Source organism: Pelophylax lessonae (assembly GCF_965119305.1).
Source record: "Pelophylax lessonae genome assembly, chromosome: 3".
Taxonomy (NCBI): Eukaryota; Metazoa; Chordata; class Amphibia; order Anura; family Ranidae; genus Pelophylax; species Pelophylax lessonae.
Genome location: NC_138770.1, coordinates 654,609,307 through 654,633,254, shown reverse-complemented (window position 1 = coordinate 654,633,254; position 23,948 = coordinate 654,609,307). Strand labels below are relative to the sequence as shown.

The 23,948-nt window shown below is 45.3% G+C and overlaps 1 protein-coding gene across 1 annotated transcript in view; it reads left to right on the top strand.

Annotated features, from left to right (window-relative positions):
• The window catches only part of PSME4 (proteasome activator subunit 4), a 340,163-nt gene that overhangs the window by 109,410 nt on the left and 206,805 nt on the right, over nt 1–23,948 (top strand). Inside the window, exons 4-8 of the mRNA XM_082250997.1 lie at nt 9,522–9,566; nt 11,842–11,991; nt 12,075–12,138; nt 13,746–13,820; nt 14,911–15,033. Coding sequence (XP_082107123.1) covers nt 9,522–9,566; nt 11,842–11,991; nt 12,075–12,138; nt 13,746–13,820; nt 14,911–15,033 — 457 coding nt within the window. The remainder of the gene's footprint in view (nt 1–9,521; nt 9,567–11,841; nt 11,992–12,074; nt 12,139–13,745; nt 13,821–14,910; nt 15,034–23,948) is intronic.

The window sequence follows — 23,948 nt, the reverse complement described above, 5'->3', positions numbered from 1 at the left end:
TTTCTTCCTGGGCAGCCAGCCAAAAGACTTCCTGTTTGTCAAGACAGCGCTGTAAGCTGTTGCAGTTTAACTCTGAGCATCAAGTGGTGAGCCTGGGGGTCTATCTCTCTCTCTATCTCGATCGATAGGGATCCCTAAGCAGGTAACACTAAGGGGCTTTTTTGTGGCGCTGGGGGTCAGAAAAAAAAAAAAAAAAAAGTTTTTTTCTTTACTTTTGAATTATATTATCCAGGAAGTAACTGGAGTTATTATGGACCCTGCCACACATATTCCCCCACCTGTTTCCCTCGAGGGGGCCTCGGGACCCGCCGGTGCACAGAGTATAGAGTCATTTACAGCAATTTTGGAGTCTATGGTGGCTCGGGTGGAGGCGGCCTGTCAGGGACGGGGGTCAAGGAAGCGACCCCCGCCTACCCCTATACCATCTGACACCTCTGACTCAGATTCAGAGATGGTCACGGCAGTTGCAGGTTCCTCTGCAAGGGCTGTTATCCCAGGTAAAGCCCCCTCAGACAGTGAGGAGGACGCTTCTTCTCTTGCTATAATTCAGGAAGAAGCATTGGTGGACGCACTAGTTGTGGCAGTGCAAGAAACCTTAAAACTTGAGGCTTTACCGGCAGAGGCAACTGAAACAGAGAGGCCTTTTGGGACTAATAAGCCCATCAAGACGGCGAAGGCTTTTCCTGTACCTAAATGTTTTGGTAATCAGATTAAAGGAGAATGGGAGCATTCTAAACGTACCTTTACTATTTCCAAGCGTATTGCTAGACGCTATCCGTTTGAGGAATCCATCATTAAGAAATGGACGGTACCACCAGTCGTGGATCCGCCTATTTCCAGGCTGAATAAAGCCACGGTTATTCCAGTGGAGGACACTTCGTCCTTTAAGGATCCGGTGGATCGAAAGATAGAAGCAGAGTCCCGCACTATCTTTTCTCTGATAGGGTCAGCATTTAGACCAGTAATCGTTATTGGTCTAGTTTCCCAGACACTTACGGAATGGGCGAAGATGGTACGCCAAGATCTTAGGGGAAAAGATATTCCCCAGGAGACATCTGATTTGATGGAACAGATCATACAAGGGCTACGGTTTATCTGTGACGCAGCCTTGGACACTACTCCCCTATTAGGGCATGCATCTAAATTAGCAGTGATCCTCAGACGTGTGCTGTGGTTAAAATGCTGGTCAGCTGACCTAGGTTCCAAAAAGACCTTGACCAATCTCCCCTTTCAGGGGAATCGTCTATTTGGAGCCAACCTAGATGAAATCATTAAGGATGCCACTGGGGGCAAGAGCACTTTTTTGCCACAGGCTGCAAAAGCTAAGGGACCTCGCAACAAGCGAGGACCTTTCTTTACCGCCCATAAAGGGCGCCCGGCTGGTACTAGCGGGAAAGGCAAGACTCCTCCAGGAGGGTTCAAGAAGGGGACCAACCCAGCCAAACCCGAAGCAAAGGAGTACACAGCCTGAAGGTGCGCCCCCACCCGGTTTCAGGGTGGGGGGACGTTTTCACCGGTATTCAGGACATTAGATCGAGCATCAACCACTACTACCGGTGCGATTCTTCCCTTCCAACATTTAAGTACCACAGGAAGCGGTAGTTACCGTTCCCTGAAAAGATCTTTTCCTTTACCTTTTCCTAAGATTAGTCCCGATACCTCACAGGAATCGGATCTGGTTGACCAGATAGGCCAAGTAGCCTCTAGTCGGGTGACTTCGGTCCCTGAGGTTCAACCAGAAAAGATCACTTTTCCTGATAACTATCAGGTATCTGATAAATGTGTGGGAACAGAAAACGACCAGACTTTCTCGGATGGTCGGGGCCAGATAGCTCTAGGGACGCCTGGTTCAGATCCAATCAGCGCCAGTGGTCCTAGAAATTCTAGGCTGGCCTCCTCAAGCCGGCCTGGCCGACTTGGACATGTTAGTCGCAGACGTTCCGTGGGAACTTCGTCTCAGGGAGTGTCTGTGGTCTCAAGGACCAATTTACCTTCGTGCTTTACAGTCGCTGGTTTTAATGGCCTGGCCATTGAGACCCAAGTACTGAAGGACAGAGGTTTGTCTACTTCAGTCATTCCTACCCTTATTAAAGCAAGGAAAGCGACTTCCAGCAAAGTCTATTATCACACATGGAAGACTTATATTGCGTGGTGCGAATCTTTAGGATTTCCTCCACGTACCTATTCGGTGACTCGAATATTGGCTTTTTTGCAACAAGGGGTTGAGCAGAAGCTAGCCTTGAGCACCATCAAGGGTCAAGTTTCAGCATTAGCAATCTTCTTTCAGAAGCCTTTAGCTACCAAATCCTTGGTGCGGAATTTCATCCAGGGGGTGCGGCACCTGGCTCCTCCAGTCCGCGCGCCCTTACCGCCCTGGGATCTTAATTTGGTTTTTTCGGTTCTACAGAAACCTCCTTTTGAAAACATCAGGGAGATTCCCTTGCTTACTCTATCCCAGAAGGTGGCCTTCTTGGTGGCTATTACTTCTGCTCGCAGGGTGTCAGAACTGGCTGCATTATCATGCCAGTCACCATACCTAGTGATTCATAGGGATAAGGTAGTACTTCATCCTAAGCCATCTTTTCTTCCCAAGGTGGTTTCAGATTTTCATCTGAATGAAGATATTGTACTACCTTCCTTGTGTCCTCAGCCCAAGCATCATCGGGAACATGCGTTGCATTCCTTAGATGTGGTTCGGGCAATCAGGATATACCTGAAAGCTACGGAATCATTCCGTAAGACGGATTCACTTTTTGTGATCACGGATGGCCCCAGAAAGGGTTTGCCTGCATCTGCCGCGACCATTGCCAAATGGATTAGACAAACGGTGGTACAGGCTTATTCTATTAAGGGTCAGAGTCCTCCGTTCCCTGTTAGGGCGCACTCCACTCGAGCGCTCAGTACTTCCTGGGCCTTTCGCCATCAGGCGTCAGTGGTCCAGGTATGTAAGGCGGCCACCTGGTCGTCGGTACATACCTTTACAAAATTCTATAAAATTGATGTGACGGCATCGGCGGATGCCTCATTTGGCCGCAAGGTTTTGCAGGCCGCAATTTGAGGAGACCGGTGGTCTACCTCGAGGGTTTTTTTCTGTTTGAAAAAAAAAAAAAAAAAAAAAAATTTGTTTTCTCTTTTTTTTTTTTGGTTGAGTCTCATCATTAAGGATGAGCATTGTAAACTTCTAGTTGGCATCGGTTGGGCCTTCTAGATTGGGATTTGATTTCCATTTTCCCACCCCTCAGTTGTGATACTGCTCTGGGACGTCCCGAAGGTGGTGTATCACCGAGGACTACGTCTGTCGATGAGCGCTAGAGAAAAATGGATTTTTGTAAAATCTTACCGTAAAATCCTTTTCTCTTAGCTCATCGACAGACGTAGTCCCCGCCCCTCTGTTTTGGAGTTGGGTTGGGTTAAATTCTCTAAGCACTGCTTTTTCACATAACTGATTTGCTGAGGCAGAGAGAGAGAGGATATACCCTCTGGGACTGCCCCTAGGGTGTGGCCAGAGCTTTTTAATTTCCTGTCTAGTCCTGCTCCTGCGGAGGTAACATAACCCGAAGGTGGTGTATCACCGAGGACTACGTCTGTCGATGAGCTAAGAGAAAAGGATTTTACGGTAAGATTTTACAAAAATCCATTTATTATATCTTTTCATGTGACAACACTGAAGAAATTACACTTTGCTGCAATGTAAAGTAGTGAGTGTACAGCTTGTATAACAGTGTAAATTTGCTGTCCCCTCAAAATAACTCAACACACAGCCATTAATGTCTAAACCGCTGGCAACAAAAGTGAGTACACCCCTAAGTGAAAATGTCAAAATTGGGCCCAAAGTGTCAATATTGTGTGTGGCCACCATTATTTTTCAGCACTGCCTTATAATCCTCTTCGGTATGGAGTTCACCAGGGCTTCACAGGTTGAAACCCGGATTCCTCTTCCACTCCTCTGACAAGATCACGGAGCTGGTGGATGTTAGAGACTTTGCACTCCTCGACCTCATGTTTGAGGATGCCCCACCGATGGGGTTTAGGTCTGGAGAAATGCTTGGCCAGTCCATCACCTTTACCCTCAGCTTCTTTAGCAAGGCAGTGGTCGTCATGGCGGTGTGTTTGGGGTCGTTATCATGTTGGATTACTGCCCTGCGGCCCAGTCTCCGAAGGAAGGGGATCATGCTCTGCTTCAGTATGTCACAGTACATGTTGGCATTCATTGTTCCCTCAATGAACTGTAACTCCTCAGTTTCGGCAGCACTCATGCAGCCCCAGACCATGACACTCCCACCACCACGCTTGACTGTAGGCAAGACACACTTGTCTTTGTATGCTGTACCTGGTTGCCACCACACCTTCTTGACACCATCTGAACCAAATAAGTTTATCTTGGTCTCATCAGACCACAGGACATGGTTCCAGTAATCCATGTCCTTAGTCTGCTTGTCTTCATCAAACTGTTTGCGGGCTTTCTTGTGCATCATCTTTAGAAGAAGCTACCTTCTGGGGCGACAGGCATGCAGACCAATTTGATGCAGTGTGCGGTGTATGGTCTGAGCACTGACAGGCTGACCCTTCCACCTCTGCAGCAATGCTGGGAGCACTCTTACGTCTATTTCCCCAAAGACAACCTCTGGATATGACATGGAGCACGTGCACTCAACTTCTTTGGTCGACCATGGTGAGGCCTGTTCTGAGTGGAACCTGTTCTGTTAAACTGCTGTATGGTCTTGACCACTGTGCTGCAGCTCAGTTTCAGGGTCTTCACAATCTTCTTATAGCCTAGGCCATCTTTATGTAGAGCAACAATTTTTTTTTTTTTTCCCAGATCCTCAGAGTTCTTTGCCATGAGGTGCCATGTTGATCTTCCAGTGACCAGTATGAGAGAGTGAGAGCGATAACACCAAATTTTAACACACCTGCTCCCCATTCACACCTGAGACCTTGTACAGGGTTCGTACGGTCCTGGAAATCCTGGAAAAGTTTTGAAATTTTTAGATGACACTTTCCAGGCCTGGAAAGGTCATGGAAAATTAGGAAACACACTAGGTTTTGGAAAAGTCATGGAATTAAATTGCTGTGGAGGAGCGGGGAGCTGATGCTTAATTATTTTAATTTTATGATAATTATATTGCCACATACTGTATTTATATTTTGCTGTATTAGTGTCCTTCCGGGTCCGCGGTATGCACGTGCTGTCATTGGCCAGCAGCAGCCGAAGAGATGACCCAATCAGGCAGCGGGGAGGGCCGGCCTTGGTTTCCTTGGAGACACTGTGACTGGCTAGCAGCAGCAGTAACAGCCGGGAGATTATCAACCAATGAGGCAGCGGAAGCGTCACTGGAGGGCGGGCCGGCCGCATGAACGTGATGATGACGCGGAAGGGGGCGGTAATCTTTATTGGATAGGTTTTAAAGCAGAAAGTGAAAACAAAAATAGGCAGTCTTTTTTTTTTTTTTTTTTTTTAGCTCAAAAAATAAACAATGCAGTGGTGATCAAATAACTATTTGTGGGGAGAAAATAAAATACATTTTATTTGGTTACAGCATTGCATGACCACGCAATTTTCAGTTAAATTAACGTTGTGCCGTATCCCCAAAAAAAGGCCTGGTTATGAGGGGGGGGGGGGGGTAAATCAAATAGGGGTCAAGTGGTTAAAGACCCTGCAAGTACAGAAGAATATCTGTTGATCTATCAGAATACACTTATCTCCTAGAGTTGGCAATACACTAGTAGGTCATTTTTTTTTTTTTTTTTTTTAATATCTAATAAAAATACATTAGAATTTGAAGTTGTATACAAAGAGTATTATTATAATTATACAGGATTTATATAGCGCCAACAGTCTGCGCAGCGCTTTACAATTTGAGGGAAGACAATGCAGTTACAATACAGTTCAGAACAGGAGGAACTATATTATTATTATATCAAATGGTCCCCCCCATCAGAGTCCTCCCTACCTCCACATACATCAGTACCCCCCTCATCAAAGAGCCCCCTCTTCACATCAGAGCCCTACGTTCTGGCTCTGGCAGTGTAGAAGAGGGCAGGAGGTGGTCTTGAGGAGGCAAATGTATCTCACCCCAGCTTCATCAGGACCCAAGTCTGGATCAATGCACACAACTGCCTTGAAAAAAAATGAACACTTTCAGAGGTCCCCCTATCACATCGATTCCCCCCCCCCCCCCCCCACACACACACTCATTCATCAGAGGCCCCCACTTCACATCAGAGCCCTACATTCTGGCTCCAGCAGTGCAGCAGAGGGCAGGAGGTGGAGGTGGTCTGGAGGAGGAGAACATCTATCTTCTCCTTCTCCTGGTTTCTGGCGGTTGCCCCGCAATATCGCCTGCCCTGGATCAGAGGCGTGCAGTGCTGGCAGTGTGTTGTCTGCCATCACGAAAGCAAAGAATGATGGTGCATCCTGGCCCTAGAGTGCCATTGGTTCTAAAGGTGCTGGCGGCCAGTCTTGCCCTCACCATGACCACTAGTGTACTAATGTCGCTAATTTAAAGAGTCCTTTACTGAGAAATACTGGATTCGATTATTTAAGGTCCAACTCTAGCCAAATCCAGTGGTAACGCACAATAAGAAAATCTCAAGTTCTTACTATTTTCCACTCCTTGAAAAACTGCGTTTTCTCTTTCGTTCAATTACGCACACCGCTCCGGATCTTCTTAACCATTGGGTTATACTGCCCCCTAAAGAAGTAGGACACTAGGCAGAAAAAAAGCCTGGCTACGTCTATGGGCGGTCCCAGGAGGTATACTTCCTCTTTCTGCTATATTTTTTTCTGCCGAGTAAGAACCTAGTTCCTTGCTGGGATCTCTGGCCCTGGCAATTTTTTCTTTTTTAGATAGAAATTTTTTTCTCCTAGATTTTTTTCTTGTGAGATCTACAATCAACTGCCGGTCTGGGCGATGGGCTGGATAATCTAGATCGAGTGGTCATCCTAGTCTGGCCAGCGAGCGCACGCAGAGCTCAGCTCCGTGCTAGGTCGGCCGCAACATAGCCCCACTGGACGGGGGCTGGCCTGTGAGTTAAACACCTTGCAAAGTCGCATACGACTGGGTTTCGGCCCGAGTTGCAGCGTTCCTCCTTGCCGACAGCCCCCCACTTCGATGGAGAGGAGGTTCTGTCTGGAGCGGTGCCCGTCTGGTTCCTGGTATGGTAACTGTCCCCTCTCTCCCCCTGGAGGGTTTTGGGGTGGACGAGGGGACCCCTCCATGGGATGGTTGGACCCCTGGGTTCCCCTCTTTTTTGTTAGGCACTCCCCTTTGTGTCACGGGATCCTCTGGCGGACGCCATGAATGTGCTGGTGGCCCGTGGGGTCAGTATCCTCTGATTTACGCCTTCCCTCCTCTCAAGCTGCTGCCAAGACTTCTATGCAGGATCAAGGCAGAAGGGATTCCAGCCATCTTTGTCGCCCCGGACTGGCCTCACCAGGCTTGGTACGCCAATCTGGTGCGGATGTTCGCCGACGTTCCTTGGAAGCTTCCTCTCTGCTGTCCCAAGGACCAATCTTCCATCCTGCTTTACAGTCGCTGCCTTTGACTGCTTTGCTGTTGAATGCCAGGTGCTGATGGATAGAGGTTTGTCTGAGTCGGTGATTCCAACGCTGTTAAAAGCTAGGAAATTTACTTCTAGATAGAGTTACGATCATACCAGAAACACGTACATTGTGTGGTCAGTCTCTTGGGGTTCATCCTCGCTCTTTTTTCGGTGGCTTGGATCTTGTCCTTCCTTCAACAGGGGGTTGAGCAGAAACTGGCCTTAAGTGCTATCAAGGGTCAGGTGTCGGCCTTAGCGGTCTTCTTTCAACGGCCCTTGGCCACATACTCCTTGGTGCGTACTTTTCTTCAGGGAGTTAGGCACTTATGCCTTCCAGTGTTGTCTCTGTTGCCGCCTTGGGACCTCGATTTGGTGCTCTGTCCTCCAGAAGCCTCTTATTGAGAATCTTTGGGAGATTCCCCTGCTTACGAAGTCCCAGAAGGTGGCCTTTTTTGGGGCTTTCACCCCTGCGCCCACAGGGTGTTGGAATTGGTGGCCTTACTCTGTCGTTCATCCTACTTTGTTCACAGTGACAAGGTGATTCTGCACCCTGTTCGTCATCCCTTCCTCAGGTCGACGCTTTGCATGCCTTGTTTGTGGTCCGGGCGATTTAGGGTGTACCTGGCAGCTATGGAGTCTTTTAGGAAATCTGACTCCCTATTTGTGCTTACGGATGGTCCTCGGAAAGGGTTGTCCGCTTCCTCTGCGACCATTTCCAATATTGATCAGACAGACGGTGGTTCAGGCCTATTCCATCAGGAGTCAGATTCCTCCTTTCCCTGTCAAAGCGCACTCTACTCGGGCGATCAGTGCCTCCTGGGCCTTCCGTCATTAGGTGATGCAGGTTTGCAAAACGGCCACCTGGTCATCGGTGCACACTTTCACAAAGTTCTATAAAGTAGATGTGTTGGCATTTGCGGATGCTTTCTTTTGGCTTCACGTTTTTTGCAGGCTGCTGTTTAGAGGATCTGGTCCTCTTTTGCCTCGTTTCCACTGAGTGGTACAGTTCGGTTCAGTATGGTACGGTTCGGAGCGGTACACCTTGCATTTCCACTGCCAATAGTACCCTTTCATGATAGGCGTTGTGTAGCAGGAAAGCTGTGATAGACGATTCTCTGTCAACCAATCAAAGTTCTGCAGAGTGTAGCTCCACCCTGTTGGTACGGTACTAATGTGCTTGGTACCCTAACGAAAGGGTCCCAAAAAAGTGGTACGGTTCGAAATTAGGGTACCATTGGAAACAGCATAAATAGCCTACCGAACCGAACCGTACCAGAAAGATCAGTGGAAACGAGCCATTAGAGGGTGTATTGTTTTTTCAGATGAGCTCCAGTTGTTTTGGTTGAGCTCCTGTTTACCTGGTTGGCTATAGTTAGCCTTGGGAATTTTTTTCGCTGTTCCCACTTCTCATGTTTAACACTGCTTTGGCACGTTCCAATGGTTAAGAAGATCAGGAGCTGTGTTTGTCAATGAACGAAAGAGAAAATGGGATTTTTGACTTACCATAAAATTGATTTCTCTGATGTTCATTGATGGACACAGCACCCACCCCTCTGTGGAGTTGTAATTCTTCTGACACTGCTTGTAACAAAACTGAGTACCTATAGCAGAGAGAGGAAGTATACCCCCTGGGACTGCCCATAGGCGTAGCCAGACTTTTTCTGCCTAGTGTCGTACTCCTGTAGGGGGCAGTATAACCCAATGGTTAAGAAGATCAGGAGCTGTGTCCGTCAATGAACATCAGAGAAATGGATTTTACGGTAAGTCAAAAATCCCGTTTTCATTGCTGTTCATTTCTTTACTGAAGAGATTTTCCTTCACTTTCTGTCAGAGATCTCCCAACAGGCACACAAACCTCAGTAAAAAAAAACTTGGGATGCTAACGTTTGCCTGCTCTATTGAGAACAAAAAATTGTAATGTATGGTTGTGTGTTATAAACAGACCATTGACCATGGTTTTTTTTTTTTTTATTTTCCAGCTCTGTGGAAGGTGTCCTAAAAACACTAGTGAAAGCCTGTCGACCGTAAGTAAAATTGTTGAAAAGTGAGTTAAATGTATATTATGTTTATTGATTTATGTTGAAGTTTTAAAAGACCGTGACACCTTGCCCATTTAGGTGAAGTACAGGGCCTCCTCCACCCATGGATGCTTACTGTGCCCCCAACCCTCCCATTTTGGGCTCCTTTCACACAGTCCATCCAATCAGGTTCACCTGTCAGTTTTTCAGATGGACCTGACCCATGCATTCCTATGGACTGGCGGGTGTAATCTAACTTGCCATCGAGTTTGATCTAGCCTGCTTAAAAAATTAAAAATTGAAGGGGGATCGATCCTCTTCTGTTTAGTTGGTTAAAGTGCAACTTTAGTCAGAAAATGAAGTCCTGCTAGATCACTTCAGGCTGGCCCCTTGCAGGTATAGTTATGTAAAACCATAAAAATAAGTGTGTATGCTGTTTAAAATCCACTAATACACTCACCCTGCTCTGCACACACTTGTAGAGACAGATCTGCTGACTGCCTTAACCACTTAAGCCCCGGAAGATTTTACCCCCTTCCTGACCAGGGCCTATTTTGCGATTCGGCACTGCGTGACTTTAACGGACAATTGCACGGTCGTGCGACGCTGTACCTAAAACAAATTTTTTTCCCACAAACAGAGCTTTCTTTTGGTGGTATTTGATCACCTGTGCGATTTTTTTGATCATGCGCTATAAACAAAAAAAAGAGCGTCAATTTTGCAAAAATAACAATATTTTTCACATTTTTTTATATGAAATTCCAAAAAAAAATGTAAAAATCTAAATTTTTTAACATTTTAGGCCAAATTTGTTTTTTTACCATGTTTGGTAAAAAAAAAAAAAAAAACGCAAAAAGCATATTTTGATTGGTTTGCGCAAAAATTATAGTGTTTACTAACAAAGGCAAAGATTTTTGTCATTTTTGTTGTTTTTTTTTTTTACGCGTAATGACGGCGATCTGCGATTTTTTTTTTTTTTTTTTTTTTTTTTTTTTTTTTGGCGGGACTGCGACATTGCGGCGGACAAATCGGACCCTTGACTGACATTTTTTACACTTTGGGGTTACCAGTGACATTACTGCAGTAATCAGTGCTATACATATGCACTGTTACTGTAAAAATGACACTGGCAGTGAAGGGGTTAACTTTTTTTGAGGGGGAGGGGTTATGTGTGTCCCTAGGGGTGTGTTTCTAACTGTGATTGGCTGTGGCTTGATGTGTAAGAACAGTGATCAACGGTCCTACATAGTAGAACCGTTTGATCTCCATTCTTACACAGGGAAGAATGACAGGCAGCTTTGTTTACATTAGCCGCCGGCCTTTCTCCCGCTTTCACGGACGATCGCGAATGCCCGGCGGACATCGGGTCCACCGGGCACACGCGCGGGGGGGTCCGTGACCAAGCGGGAGCGCGCATCCGGCGGCGCGCGCTCTCGCTCCCAAAACCCTTACAGTCTAGCGACGTAGCCCTACGTCGCTTTGCCTGTGAGGGGCTGACTGTCGACGTAAATAGTCGTGCGGCAGTCGGCAAGTGGTTAAAGCAGACTTAAACCCTCCCATCCTTTACAGCAAATGAAGCTGCTTCTGCTTGATCTGCAATTGCCATGGTGCTGTAACGTGATCAGTTATGACGCCAGCCATTTGATGGTTTGACAGTTTGGTTGAGGACACAAGCAAATGTGACAGTTAGCAATCCCGGAATTCCTGGAATGTAACTTTTGAAACCATTAAATCGATGGGTTTAGTTCTGCTTTGATTTACTGCTGTTCAGGGGCTTTGGGCTTCAGCAAAATGGCAGCCTCCAGCAGGAAGGAACAGAAACAATGCTGGAGGCAATTTACAGCACCCACTAATGTTGGTAGCTTCATTATTATTGTGGAATGTATGTTCCTTGCTAAAGAACATTATTTTTTATCAAGTTATGGGTAAGGTTGCACAGAACAGAGGGCAGTTGGGTGTAAGTGGACAGCAGAATGAATTTACTTCTGACTGCCCATAGAGCAGATCCAGTTTTGTCCAAGTCTTCTCTGCAGAAACTGAGCTGTGTCATCCAGCCACTCTGTGCAATCAGCAGGGGATCTGTGAGCGGTCCTTTGCTGATTGGACCTGAATCCTCATGGAATCCACCCACCGTGTGAAAGGGGCCTTACCCAGACATGTTACATTGTCTGCCAGTTTGCGGTTTGAAATCGTAAATCCCCTTTTTCTTGGTAATATCTGCAATGATGTAAGAAAACTTAGAATATTTAGCATTGGTTTTTTTACTCTTCCTATTTTTCAGTTATTTTCCTGATGATGCAACTGCAGAAATGCTAGAAGAATGGCGGCCTTTAATGTGTCCTTTTGATGTAACCATGCAAAAGGCTATTAGTTATTTTGAATTGTTTTTGCCTACCTCCCTGCCTCCAGAGCTTCATCATAAAGGTTTTAAGTGAGTACCGGACTAAAGATACATGAGAAATGACACAAATAACACAATTCACAAAATACATTTTTTTTTTTTTTTTTTTTTAGACTGTGGTTCGATGAATTCATGGGCCTCTGGCTTTCAGTTCAGAATCTTCCTCAGTGGGAAGGGGTAGGTATCACATTGAGAAATAATGAAAATGTAGTTTGTGAACCTGTAGATTGGTTATATACATTCATATATTTTATAAATTCCTAACAGGTAGGAAATTAGCTTTAAAGTGGTTCTAAAGACTTAGAGCCCATTCACACTGCCGCGACTTGTCAGCCTGACAAGTCGCAGTCGGTCGCGGTCCATTGAGTAGTACAGGACCCGTTCTAATAGGAGCGACACAAGTCGATCCGACTTAGAAAAAAGGTCCTGTACTACTTTGGGGCGACCTCGGAGCGACTTGCATAGACTTCCATTATGTGAAGTCCCTGCAAGTCGCGCTGAAGTCGCGGTGCACGCAACTTCACAGGTCGCCCCCCGAAGTCGTGTCGCCTCAGTGTGAACCGGCTCTTAGTGTTACTAAACCCAAAATAGTAAAATCAGTCTGTATATGCAGTAAAGCATGCTTGTTATACTCTCTGTGAATCCTCTGCATTGTGTAAAAGGGCTGTTTGATCCTGTCTTCTCTGATCCTCCCCTTCTTCTACAGTACACAATCCATCTCCTGATAGAACAGAGCCTTTGGAGTCACTCTGTTCATGCTCAGTTTGGTGTGCATTGCTAGAGAGTTTTTGTTTTTCTTGGGGGGGGGGGGGTGCATGTGATCAGCACAGGGCCAATCAGCAGTGTCCAGCAGGGGTCCTGCAGCCTCATAGGACAGTCAAAGGAGAATGAAACTCCTCCTACAGCTTTAGCTAGTGCTTGGCTGGACACTGATAGAAGTCACAAGACTACTATATACTGCTGATGAGAAAAGGTATTAGCAGTTTATATTTACTAAAATAATTGGATTTCCATGTTCTGTGTCCTGTGGGAGACCAGATATAGTGACTGCAGGGTCCTGGGTTTAGTAACACTTTAATGTTTTTTTTTTTTAGCTTAACTGCATTAGAGCCCATTCAGACTAGCGCGACTTGTCAGGCGACTTGTCAGCCTGACAAGTCGCGCTCGGTCGCTCGCCATTGATTAGCACAGGACCCGTTCTAATAAGAGCGACACAAGTCGCTCCGACTTAGAAAAAGGGTCCTGTACTACTTTGGGGCGACCTGGAAGTGACTTGCATTGACTTCCATTATGTGAAGTCCCTGCAAGTCGCGCCGAAACAGGTCGCCCCTCGAAGTCGGATCGCGCCAGTCTGAATGGGCTGTCAAGGTTAAAAACATTCCAGTATTCGCTTGCCCGCCGAGCCCCCCCTAAATATTTACCCATCTCCTCTATGGATTTAGTGCTGTGCCAGACAGCAGCATGGCTGTTCTCTCTCTCTCCTCATAGGCACAGAGGCAGCTGTGGGCGCCATTGGCTCCTGCTGCTGTCAATCAAATCATGGGAGGGGTGGGGCCAAGCGACGCCGTATGTTTCCAAGGTTACACAGAGTCCGGCTTAGAAAGGAGCCCATGCTTCTGCCCACATTAGCAAGCATTTGGAATTTACACACTCGCCCCCCCCCCCCCCCCCCGCCATCCAACACACACGCCACTTTTAAAGACCTCTGTATAGTTTGCAGCACATAAGGTATGAATGTAGCCTAATGAAGTTTTGAATTTATTGTGTTTATTTTTGTACTACAGCACCTGGTGAATCTCTTTGCACGTTTGGCAAATGATAACATCGGGTACATTGATTGGGATCCATATGTTCCAAAGGTAAGCACTTGTAGTTTGTGTGATTTTTATCATGTAAAAATTCTCTGCAGTTACTGAAAGCATCGGGAAACTGAGTCCTTACTGATTTCATATGCATCCATGGCTGAATTCACTCAGAACATTGGTTTTCAGACCTAACCACTATAACCTATAGAGCATTTTGAATATAAGTGCTGCTTTTTAGGGTGCTCTTAAAGAAAACCCGCATACAGCTGGTAAACGAGTAGTAAGTGAGGAGGAGGCACCTAGAGGTGCTAGCACATGCTCTCAGATTCTAGGTGGCCTCAGTTGCAGGGCCGGATTAAGAGCATCATGGGCTTGGTGCTGAGGATTTTGAAGGGCCTTAAGGGCCGTGCCTTGGCATGCACCCAGAGGAGGAAGGGTGCAGCCATGCATGCCTAATTCAACATGGGATGCTGTCTCTGAAGCCCATAAACACATCCATGCATCGGCAACTGTCCCTCCTTGTCCGGCCTTCACGCTGTGTGGGGAGGTTCTGAGGGTGCTGCCTGGGGAAGCGAGCATAGAAGCCAGACTTCTGTGTTTACAAGTGACAGAAGAGCGGTAACAGTGAATATGGCCAACCCGGGGCCTATATAAAAGGTAGGGGCCTGGAGCTGCAGCTCCAATAGCCCCTATGTTAATCTGGCCCTGCTCAGTTGCCCTGAAGCGTAATGTTCCTGACTATTCAAATACTGATTATAAGTCTCAAAGTTGCCGTTATGCCCACACCCTCGCTAACTTCATAATTGATTGGTGAGGGTGCCCATTACAGCTTTAGATAAATAAATAAAAATCAGCACTTGGAGGCAAGTTAGAGACTGCTGCAATGTTGCAAGAGACTGATAGATAGTTCTTTGCATTCTGCATATTAGGCAAGTAGTAGCCAAGTCCTGATCATAAATTGGAGCAGTGCTGTATTCTTCAAGCTTTGGTTTGATTTATTTTATTTGTCCTATCCACTGCCCACTACACATTATGGGTAAGCTGCCGGTATGGACTTGTTGCAGAAATTAAGCTGGTGATATTTGTTTGCAAAGTGTGAGTTTTGATGTTTCTGGCATATACTCAACATGTGCTTTTATTACAGGTTTTTACCCGGATTCTGCGTAGTTTAAATCTCCCCGTAGGAAGCAGTCAAGTGCTTGTACCAAGACAACTGGCTAATGCATATGACATTGGACATGCTGTGATATGGATAACTGCAATGATGGTAGGCAGCAAAGGATTGTATGATGGATTAAAGTCCTTTTAACTAGCAGCTGTTATTCACATTGCCATATAAAACCAAAGGGTTTCTTCTGTTGAGTGTCTTCCATAAAGCTGTCTGTTGCCTCATAGCAACCAACTGTTTTCATACAAGCTTTGGAAAAAGACAGGGAATAACACTGGACTAGGACTGGTGATGCAGCCAGTTTTTATTACAGAATAATTTATTAATCCCAAAGGGAAACTGGGAAATTGTTGAGACACAGACACACTTAACCACTTGCTGACTGCCTAACGACGATTTACGTCGGCAGTCAGCCCCTCACAGGCAAAGTGACGTAGATCTACGTCGCTAGCCTGTGAGGGTCTAGGCAGCGAGCGCGTGCCCCTGGGTCGCGCTCCCGCGTGGTCACAGACCCCCCCCCGCGTGTGTGACCGGCGGACCTGATGTCCGCCGGTCACTCTGCGATCGCCGCTGCAGAGGGAGAAAGTCAGACGGCTAGTGTAAACAAGCCGCCTGTCATTCTCCCCTGTGTAGAAACAATGATCACACGTTTCTGTAGGAACCGTTGATCATTGTTCCTACAGCCCAAGCCACAGCCAATCACAGTTAGAATCACGCCCCTAGGGACACACACAGCCCCTCCCTCTCAAAAAAAAAAGTTAACCCCTTCACTGCCAGTGTAATTTTACAGTAACAGTGCATATGTATAGCACTGATTACTGTAGAAATGTCACTGTTAACCCCAAAAGTGTCAAAAATGTCAGTCAAGGGTCCGATCTGTCCGCCCCAATGTCGCAGTCCCGCAAAAAAAATCGCAGATCGCCGCCATTACGCGTTAAAAAAAAAACCAACAAAAATGACAAAAATCTTTCCCTTTGTTAGTAAACGCAAAATAACTTTTGCGTAAACCAATCAAAATACGCTTTTTTTTTTTTTTTTTTACCAAACGTATGTAGCATAAAACAAATTGGCCGAAAATGTTAAATTTTGATTTTTACATTTTTTTTGGGGAATTTCATATAAAAAAATTTGAAAAATATTGTTATTTTTGCAAAATTGACGCTCTTTTTTTGTTTATAGCGCATGATCAAAAAATCGCACAGGTGATCAAATACCACCAAAAGAAAGCTCTGTTTGTGAGGAAAAAAAGGACGTCAAATTTGTTTAGGTACAGCGTCGCACGACCGCGCAATTGTCCGTTAAAGTCACGCAGTGCCGAATCGCAAAATACCCCCTGGTCAGGAAGGGGGAAAAATCTTCCCGGGGCTTAAGTGGTTAACAAATACAACACAAGGTCACAACTATGAACAGAACAAGATACAAAGACACAACATAATTGCCAATAACAGTCATTAGCACCAAATAAAACAAATTACAGAGCAAATGCCAACATTACCATGTGATGGCAGGAACCAGAAGTTGCCAGCACATAGCAATGGCTTGTGAACATTACTGCCCTGTACGCCCCAGCATCCCCAACCCATTCAAGCCTAGTATGCAGGTCTTGGTTTTAAGCCAAATTTAGAGATCAGACAAGGAGTCCCCCTTCCCACAGTAGAATGAAGTGACACTCAGTGGGTCACCTGGTGCAGAATGCACAAGGGAGTTTACATCCTGGTTTTGGTGGCTTTAGGGGAGTGCATGAGAGCAATTTTTACAAACTAGTGATGTCAGTTAATTTGTCCTTTTTATTGAAAGGTTTTATAGTATAAATTACAGTATTTCTTATTTTCTAAAATTTTAATCAATATAATTACTCATTTCTAGTGCCACTTTTTGGTCCCACAACATGGCATGCATTCCCTGTGATGGGTGTATTGTGGACCTGTCATAACTGGTTATGCTTGGACTGCATAGAATCTTTCCTGGTCTCATGTGGTTTCTCTGAGGTCACCTCTAAAAGATAAGGGAGCATGCACAGAGATCTGCACTGGGGATGAGAGACCTAGACGATACCGTGTAATCAATTAGGTCAACTAAACACTGTAGCTTGGCATTAAGACATAGTGATTGGTAGTTAACAAGCTATAATGACTGGGGCAAAGCTTAGGCCAGACTGTCAATCTATCAAGCACGCCTTCCTTAGACCACAACCCTTTACCATGTCCTGGGGATTTATCCCCAGGAAGAGCAAAATATGTAAGAGCGGTACGGCCTAAGGATGGAGGCTGTGTTAACAACCAGCTATACACAATAAACCTACCAGTGGGAATTCCGTGGAGTCTGGTCTCGTTCTTCATCTTTACTGTAGTCCTAAAGAGGTTGAAATTAAATTGTTTACTCCAATCCGGTATAATTGGACTAGGGAATTGGTCCACAAAGCATGAAAGAAGTCTGCTGTTTTTCCGCATTTAGGGAAACTGTTGAGAGGAGTGTATGCCCAGATTATATCATTTGAGCAGGATGTAAAAAATCTGATAGACTTTTACATGTCTCCAAAAGATAACAGAGACACTATAGAAAAGCCCTTGAACTCTTTCCATGTCTCATCTGAGAAATGTAATGCTGGGATTATGCCACCTTTTTTTGGCTTTCTTGTATGTAGAATAAAAAATACCATTTATTGCCGCATAGTTGTTAGTTACCAGTTGGGTCTTTTTTTTTTTTTTTTAAAGTACTGATTAGGTAAAGAATATGTTAGTCTAGTCCAGGGATCCTCAAACTACGGCCCTCCAGCTGTTGCGGAACTACACATCCCATGAGGCATTGTAAAACTCTGACATTCACAGACATGACTAGGCATGATGGGAATTGTAGTTCTTGAACACCTGGAGGGCCATAGTTTGAAGACCCCTGGTCTAGTCCTTCTCAATCAGGGTTCCTTGATGTGGCTGATTGACCTCCCATCAAGGACTCACACCATTTGGCAAAACCAATAGCATGACACCAATGATCTTTTAGTTCTCTGGTAAGAGTGGCACTCATTTTAAGAGGCTTGTTTTAACATTGACCCCCAATGATTTGGTTTTAGTAAATGTTCCCTGAGACCTAAAAATTATTTTAGGGGTTCCTCTGAGTAAAAAGGCTGAGAAAGGATGTGTTTGACCAGGAATCTCTAAACTTTCTAAACAAAAGACCTGTTTACTGTCCGTCAGACTTTATTAGGGCCGGACCATGGCCATCAGGAATAGAACATGTCCCGGCATCAGTGGAAGTAAACAATGCCCAATCTTTGGTGTCCGGCGAGAGGTGTTTTGCCCTATCGCTGGTGTAATTGGGTGGAATTTTGCCCCGTCATTGGGCCTCATCGTTGGTGTCATTGGGAGAAACTATGCCCCATCTTTGGTGCCATTGGGAGGAGTTGTGCCCTTTTGTTGGTGTCTGGATAAAATAGTGTCTCAAGGGCTAGATAAAGGCAAGCAAAGGCTGCAGTTTGGAGACCACTGTGGTCAACGAACCAAATTGGGCCTGTGCTGTATGTCGTTGTGTTAACCTCCTGGTGGTATTCCCGAATGTGGCTCGGGGTGGGATTTCACTGCCATACTCGGGGTACCGCCAGGGAGCATCGCTGGATCCTTGTAGAGGTTACTTACCTTGTCGCCGGGATCCAGCGATGTGTCCCTTTGGCATACAGCGGCCGGATCTTCCGCCTGATGCTGTAGAGCCCCAGCTTCCGTCTCCTGCAACGTGACGCTCGCAGGGGGGTGGAACCAACGGCAAATTTGAAAATTTAAACACACAAACACACTGATTTCATTAAAAAATAAAATAAACTGATATTAGTTTGCCCCCCAGTGCCCTTTCCTGAAGTTTTACTGTACTTTTTATATATATCTATCTATATCTACTATATATATATATATATATATATATATATATATATATATATATATATATATATATGTGTGTGTGTATATATATATATATATATATATATATATATATATATATATATATTATATATATATATATATACATACGTATATACTTTAACTTATTTATAGTTCTTTATTATATTATCATTTTTGATTTTGTGTTTCAAACTTTATCATACCCGAGATGTTATAAAGAAGAACGCACATTAAAAAAAAAAAATCATATGTAAATAGTTGGTTTGGGCTGCTCATCCTTAAGAATTACATGCAAAATAATGGTACCGCTTTCAGCACCTAAAATCGGAAAGAATCATAGCGCCAGGGAGGTTAAGGACTTACATTTGGTAAAATTTTCTGCTGCAGCATTTCAAGGCTGTGTGCACAGGAGATCCAGACGATTGCACTCTTGCTTTTCTGATGGCTCGGTGCTTTTAGAGAAGAAAGTACCTGAGCGTGCGAGGAAAACATTATCAATATAACCAACTTTGTTTAAAGTGGGCGTATCAGAGCACCTGTCTGTAATGAATTATTAGTCATTGCATATAGTGCTACATTTATGCATTTGTGAAGTTGGATTTGAAAAATAAATGTAAAGGTTATATTTAAACCAATTGATAAAACATTAGCTCTGTGCCCTTTGGAACAGCACCTGCGTCTAATGTCATAGCAAGGAAATGACTCATTTGGGAGGCACTCCATTGCAGAGAATGGATAACTCATGCCTGACTGATTTATGTAAAATACCAATTTTTATTTAAAGTGATTTGTAAAGGTTTTTTTTTTTTTAAATAAGAAACATGTTCTACTTGCCTGCTCTGTTCAGTGGTTTTGCACAGAAAAGCCCCATTCCTCTTCTTCTCCGGTCTCCTGCTGACACTCCTGGCTCCTGCTCCTTGACCAGTGCCCCCAATAGCAAGATGCTTGCTATGGGGGCACTGGTGCTTGCTTGCTCCGAGCCCCACTCTGTGTCCATAAGACACATAAAGCAGCGGCTCGGCCCCGCCCTCCACTCTCTCCTCATTTGCTCACTAACCGTGATTGACAGCAGTGGGAGAAAATAGCTTCAGCTGTTGTGCCTTAACCAATGAGGAGATAAAGACCCTGAACAGCCGAGGCTCCCGTGCACACTGCTGGATCGAGAGGTGGCTCCGGTATTATGGGAGGTGGGGGGGCAGCATGCTGAGTTTTTTTTTTTACCTTCATTTATAGAATGCATGAAGGTTAAAAAAAAAAAAAAAACCTTCAGCCTTTACAACCTCAATTCCTGGAATTCAGCTTTGATTTCTCTTCTCTAATGTATATATGATTTGTTTTATCTGCTAAGGGCCCGTTCATACTGCCTGCACACTAAATGCTCCAGTTTAGTTTGCGGTCAGCTGTCTGTTTCAGCTTCAGTGTGCCATGGTGAAGGAAGGGGCAGTGTGATTCATGTTTTAGCGCATTACACAGTTTCCTTCTTTTTTTTTTTCTATCATTATTTGAAATGCATAAAGTGACACATTATCCATGTCGCCGCACAGCAACGCTGTTTGTTGTGCTGCTGTGTAGTGACATGAGGTGCCTGTCTGCATTGTCTGGGCTGTGCTGTAGTGCAAATCGGGTACATAGCCCTAACGGTGACTGGCATTCATCCAGTGTGGAAAATGTCAAACGAGCCCTAAATCACTTGTATTTCTTTTCTTTCATTGCTGAGATGTACACCACTATAGCACACAGCAAAGGCCAGCTCTGGAGACTACTGTTTTCCTTACTGTAATACAAATAGATCCTGTCTCTTCTCCCAGGGAAGGGGAAACAGCAGTGTTATATCTTTCACTGTGCTAACAATATGTTTCTTGTTAGCATATGCGCACTGCAGGGCAGCTGATAGGCTTCTCCTACTCCCAGTCAGAGCTCTGCTGCACAGGAGATTGCAAAAGGCTGCTATCAAGTTGAATTCATATATTTGCTGGTATTACCCACTTGCCGACCACCCTGTAGTAGTTTTACTACTGCAGGGCGGCTGCTCTGCTCTGGATCACGTGTGTGTGTGTGTATATATATATATATATGTATATATATATATATATATATATATATATATATATATATATATATATATATATATATATATGTGTATGTATGTATATACAGTGGGTACGGAAAGTATTCAGACCCCCTTAAATTCTTCACTCTTTGTTATATTGCAGCCATTTGCTAAAATCATTTAGGTTCATTCTTCTTCCTCATGAATGTACACATAGCACCCCATACTGACAGAAAAACACAGAATTGTTGACATTGTTGCAGATTTATTAAAAAAGAAAAACTGAAATATCACATGGTCCTAAGTATTCAGACCCTTTGCTATGACACTCATATATTTAACTCAGGTGCTTTCCATTTCTTCTGATCATCCTTGAGATGGTTCTACACCTTCATTTGAGTCCAGCTGTGTTTGATTATACTGATTGGACTTGATTAGGAAAGCCACACACCTGTCTATATAAGACCTTCCAGATCACAATGCATGTCAGAGCAAATGAGAATCATGAGGTCAAAGGAACTGCCTGAAGAGCTCAGAGACGGAATTGTGGCAAGGCACAGATCTGGCCAAGGTTACAAAAAGATTTCTGCTGCACTTAAGGTTCCTAAGAGCACAGTGGCCTCCATAATCCTCAAATGGAAGACGTTTGGGACGACCAGAACCCTTCCTAGAGCTGGCCGTCCGGCCAAACTGAGCTATCGGGGGAGAAGAGCCTTGGTGAGAGAGGTGAAGAAGAACCCAAAGATCACTGTGGCTGAGCTCCAGAGATGCAGTCAGGAGATGGGAGAAAGTTTTAGAAAGTCAACCATCACTGCAGCCCTCCACCAGTCGGGGCTTTATGGCAGAGTGGCCCGACGGAAGCCTCTCCTCAGTGTAAGACACATGAAAGCCCGCATGGAGTTTGCTAAAAAAACACCTGAAGGACTCCAAGATGGTGAGAAATAAGATTCTCTGGTCTGATGAGACCAAAATAGAACTTTTTGGCCTTAATTCTAAGCGGTATGTGTGGAGAAAACCAGGCACTGCTCATCACCTGTCCAATACAGTCCCAACAGTGAAGCATGGTGGTGGCAGCATGCTGTGGGGGTGTTTTTCAGCTGCAGGGACAGGACGACTGGTTGCAATCGAGGGAAAGATGAATGCGGCCAAGTACAGGGATATCCTGGACAAAAACCTTCTCCAGAGTGCTCTGGACCTCAGACTGGGCCGAAGGTTTACCTTCCAACAAGACAATGACCCTAAGCACGCAGCTAAAATAACGAAGGAGTGGCTTCACATCAACTCCGTGACTGTTCTTGAATGGCCCAGCCAGAGCCCTGACTTAAACCCAATTGAGCATCTCTGGAGAGACCTAAAAATGGCTGTCCACCAACGTTTACCATCCAACCTGACAGAACTGGAGAGGATCTGGAAGGAGGAATGGCAGAGGATCCCCAAATCCAGGTATGAAAGACTTGTTGCATCTTTCCCAAAAAGACTCCTGGCTGTATTAGATCAAAAGGGGGCTTCTACTAAATATTGAGCAAAGGGTCTGAATACTTAGAACCATGTGATATTTCAGTTTTTCTTTTTTAATAAATCTGCAACAATGTCAACAATTCTGTGTTTTTCTGTCAGTATGGGGTGCTATGTGTACATTCATGAGGAAGAAGAATGAACTTAAATGATTTTAGCAAATGGCTGCAATATAACAAAGAGTGAAAAATTTAAGGGGGTCTGAATACTTTCCGTACCCACTGTGTATATATATATATATATATATATATATAATATACACGTGATCCTGCATTTCTGGGTATCTGCCACGAGTACGCGCCACAGGAGGCTTGCTCCTGCTGTGATTCTACACATCGGGAGCTGATTAGCGGGTCCCCTGGACCCAAAGTCTGCCAGCACCTGCTGATCTTTCAGGACACAGGCAGAATGGTAATCTGCCTATGTAAACAAGGCAGATCGCCGTTTTGTCAGTAAGGAAGGCCTTGATCCTGTGTTCCTGTAAAGCAGGGATGCAGATCTATGCCTTCCTCTAGTACAAGCACCTCCTCTACTAATGCTTCCTCCGTTTTGCCGTGGGCAAGGAGCATTATCGGTTTGTGGTGTGGACCTTTTGGTCTCGTCTCTGCTCCTCGGGTCTTCACAAAGCGTTGGCCCCAGTGCTGGCATTGTTTCAGTCAACAGGGGATCTCGGTACTGGGGTACCTGCATGATCTTCTGCGAGTGGAGTCTCCAACTGCTCTAATGGCCAACTAGATTGTGCTGCAAACTCTGAGGGAGTTTGGTTGGAGTCTGAACCTTCAGGAGTCTGCTTTTGGTTCTGTCCACAAAAACTGGACTATCTGGGTCTGACTCTGGACTCGGCCTCAGCCTTAGCCAGATTGTTTTCTACTCTGGAAAAACTCCAGACATTGCAGGAGGCGATTTGGCTTTTGTTGTTCAGCAGACGGTCATCCCTTCGGACTTGCATGCTGGTGCTGGGCCTGATGGTTTTCACCCTCGAGACTGTCTGCGAAAGTGATTCTGGTGAAATGGCATAAGGATCCAGGGTCTCTAGTGGTGGCTTTGTTCTCTGGCACTTCGACAGGGAAAATCCTTTCTCCCCCTCTACTGGACGGTTGTCACCATGGATGCCAGCCTGTCCGGGTGGGGAGGTGTCCTCAGCACAGAAGTGCTCAGGGGGTCTGGACTCTGGCAAAGTCCAGACTGACTGATTTTTAATGTTCTGGAACTCCGAGCGATCAGCCGTTGTCTGGCTCATTGGACAATTTGTTTTCAGGGGTGTCCTGTACGAATTCATTTAGACAATGCCATGGCCGTGGTCTATGTCTATCACCAAGGGGGCACAAGTAGTGTCCTGGCGGCTCGGTGAGTAGCCGGCATTCTAAGGTAAACTGACCGATTTTGTTCAAGCCCTCTCAATTTTCTGCCACGACTCCTGTGCAGGATCAAAGCAGAAGGGATTCCGTCCAGACTGACCTCGCTTTTCTTGGTACACCAATCTGGTACGGCTGGTTGCCAATGCTCCTTGGGGGCTTCTTCTCAGGGGGGAATCTGCTGTCCCAAGGACCGATCTTCCA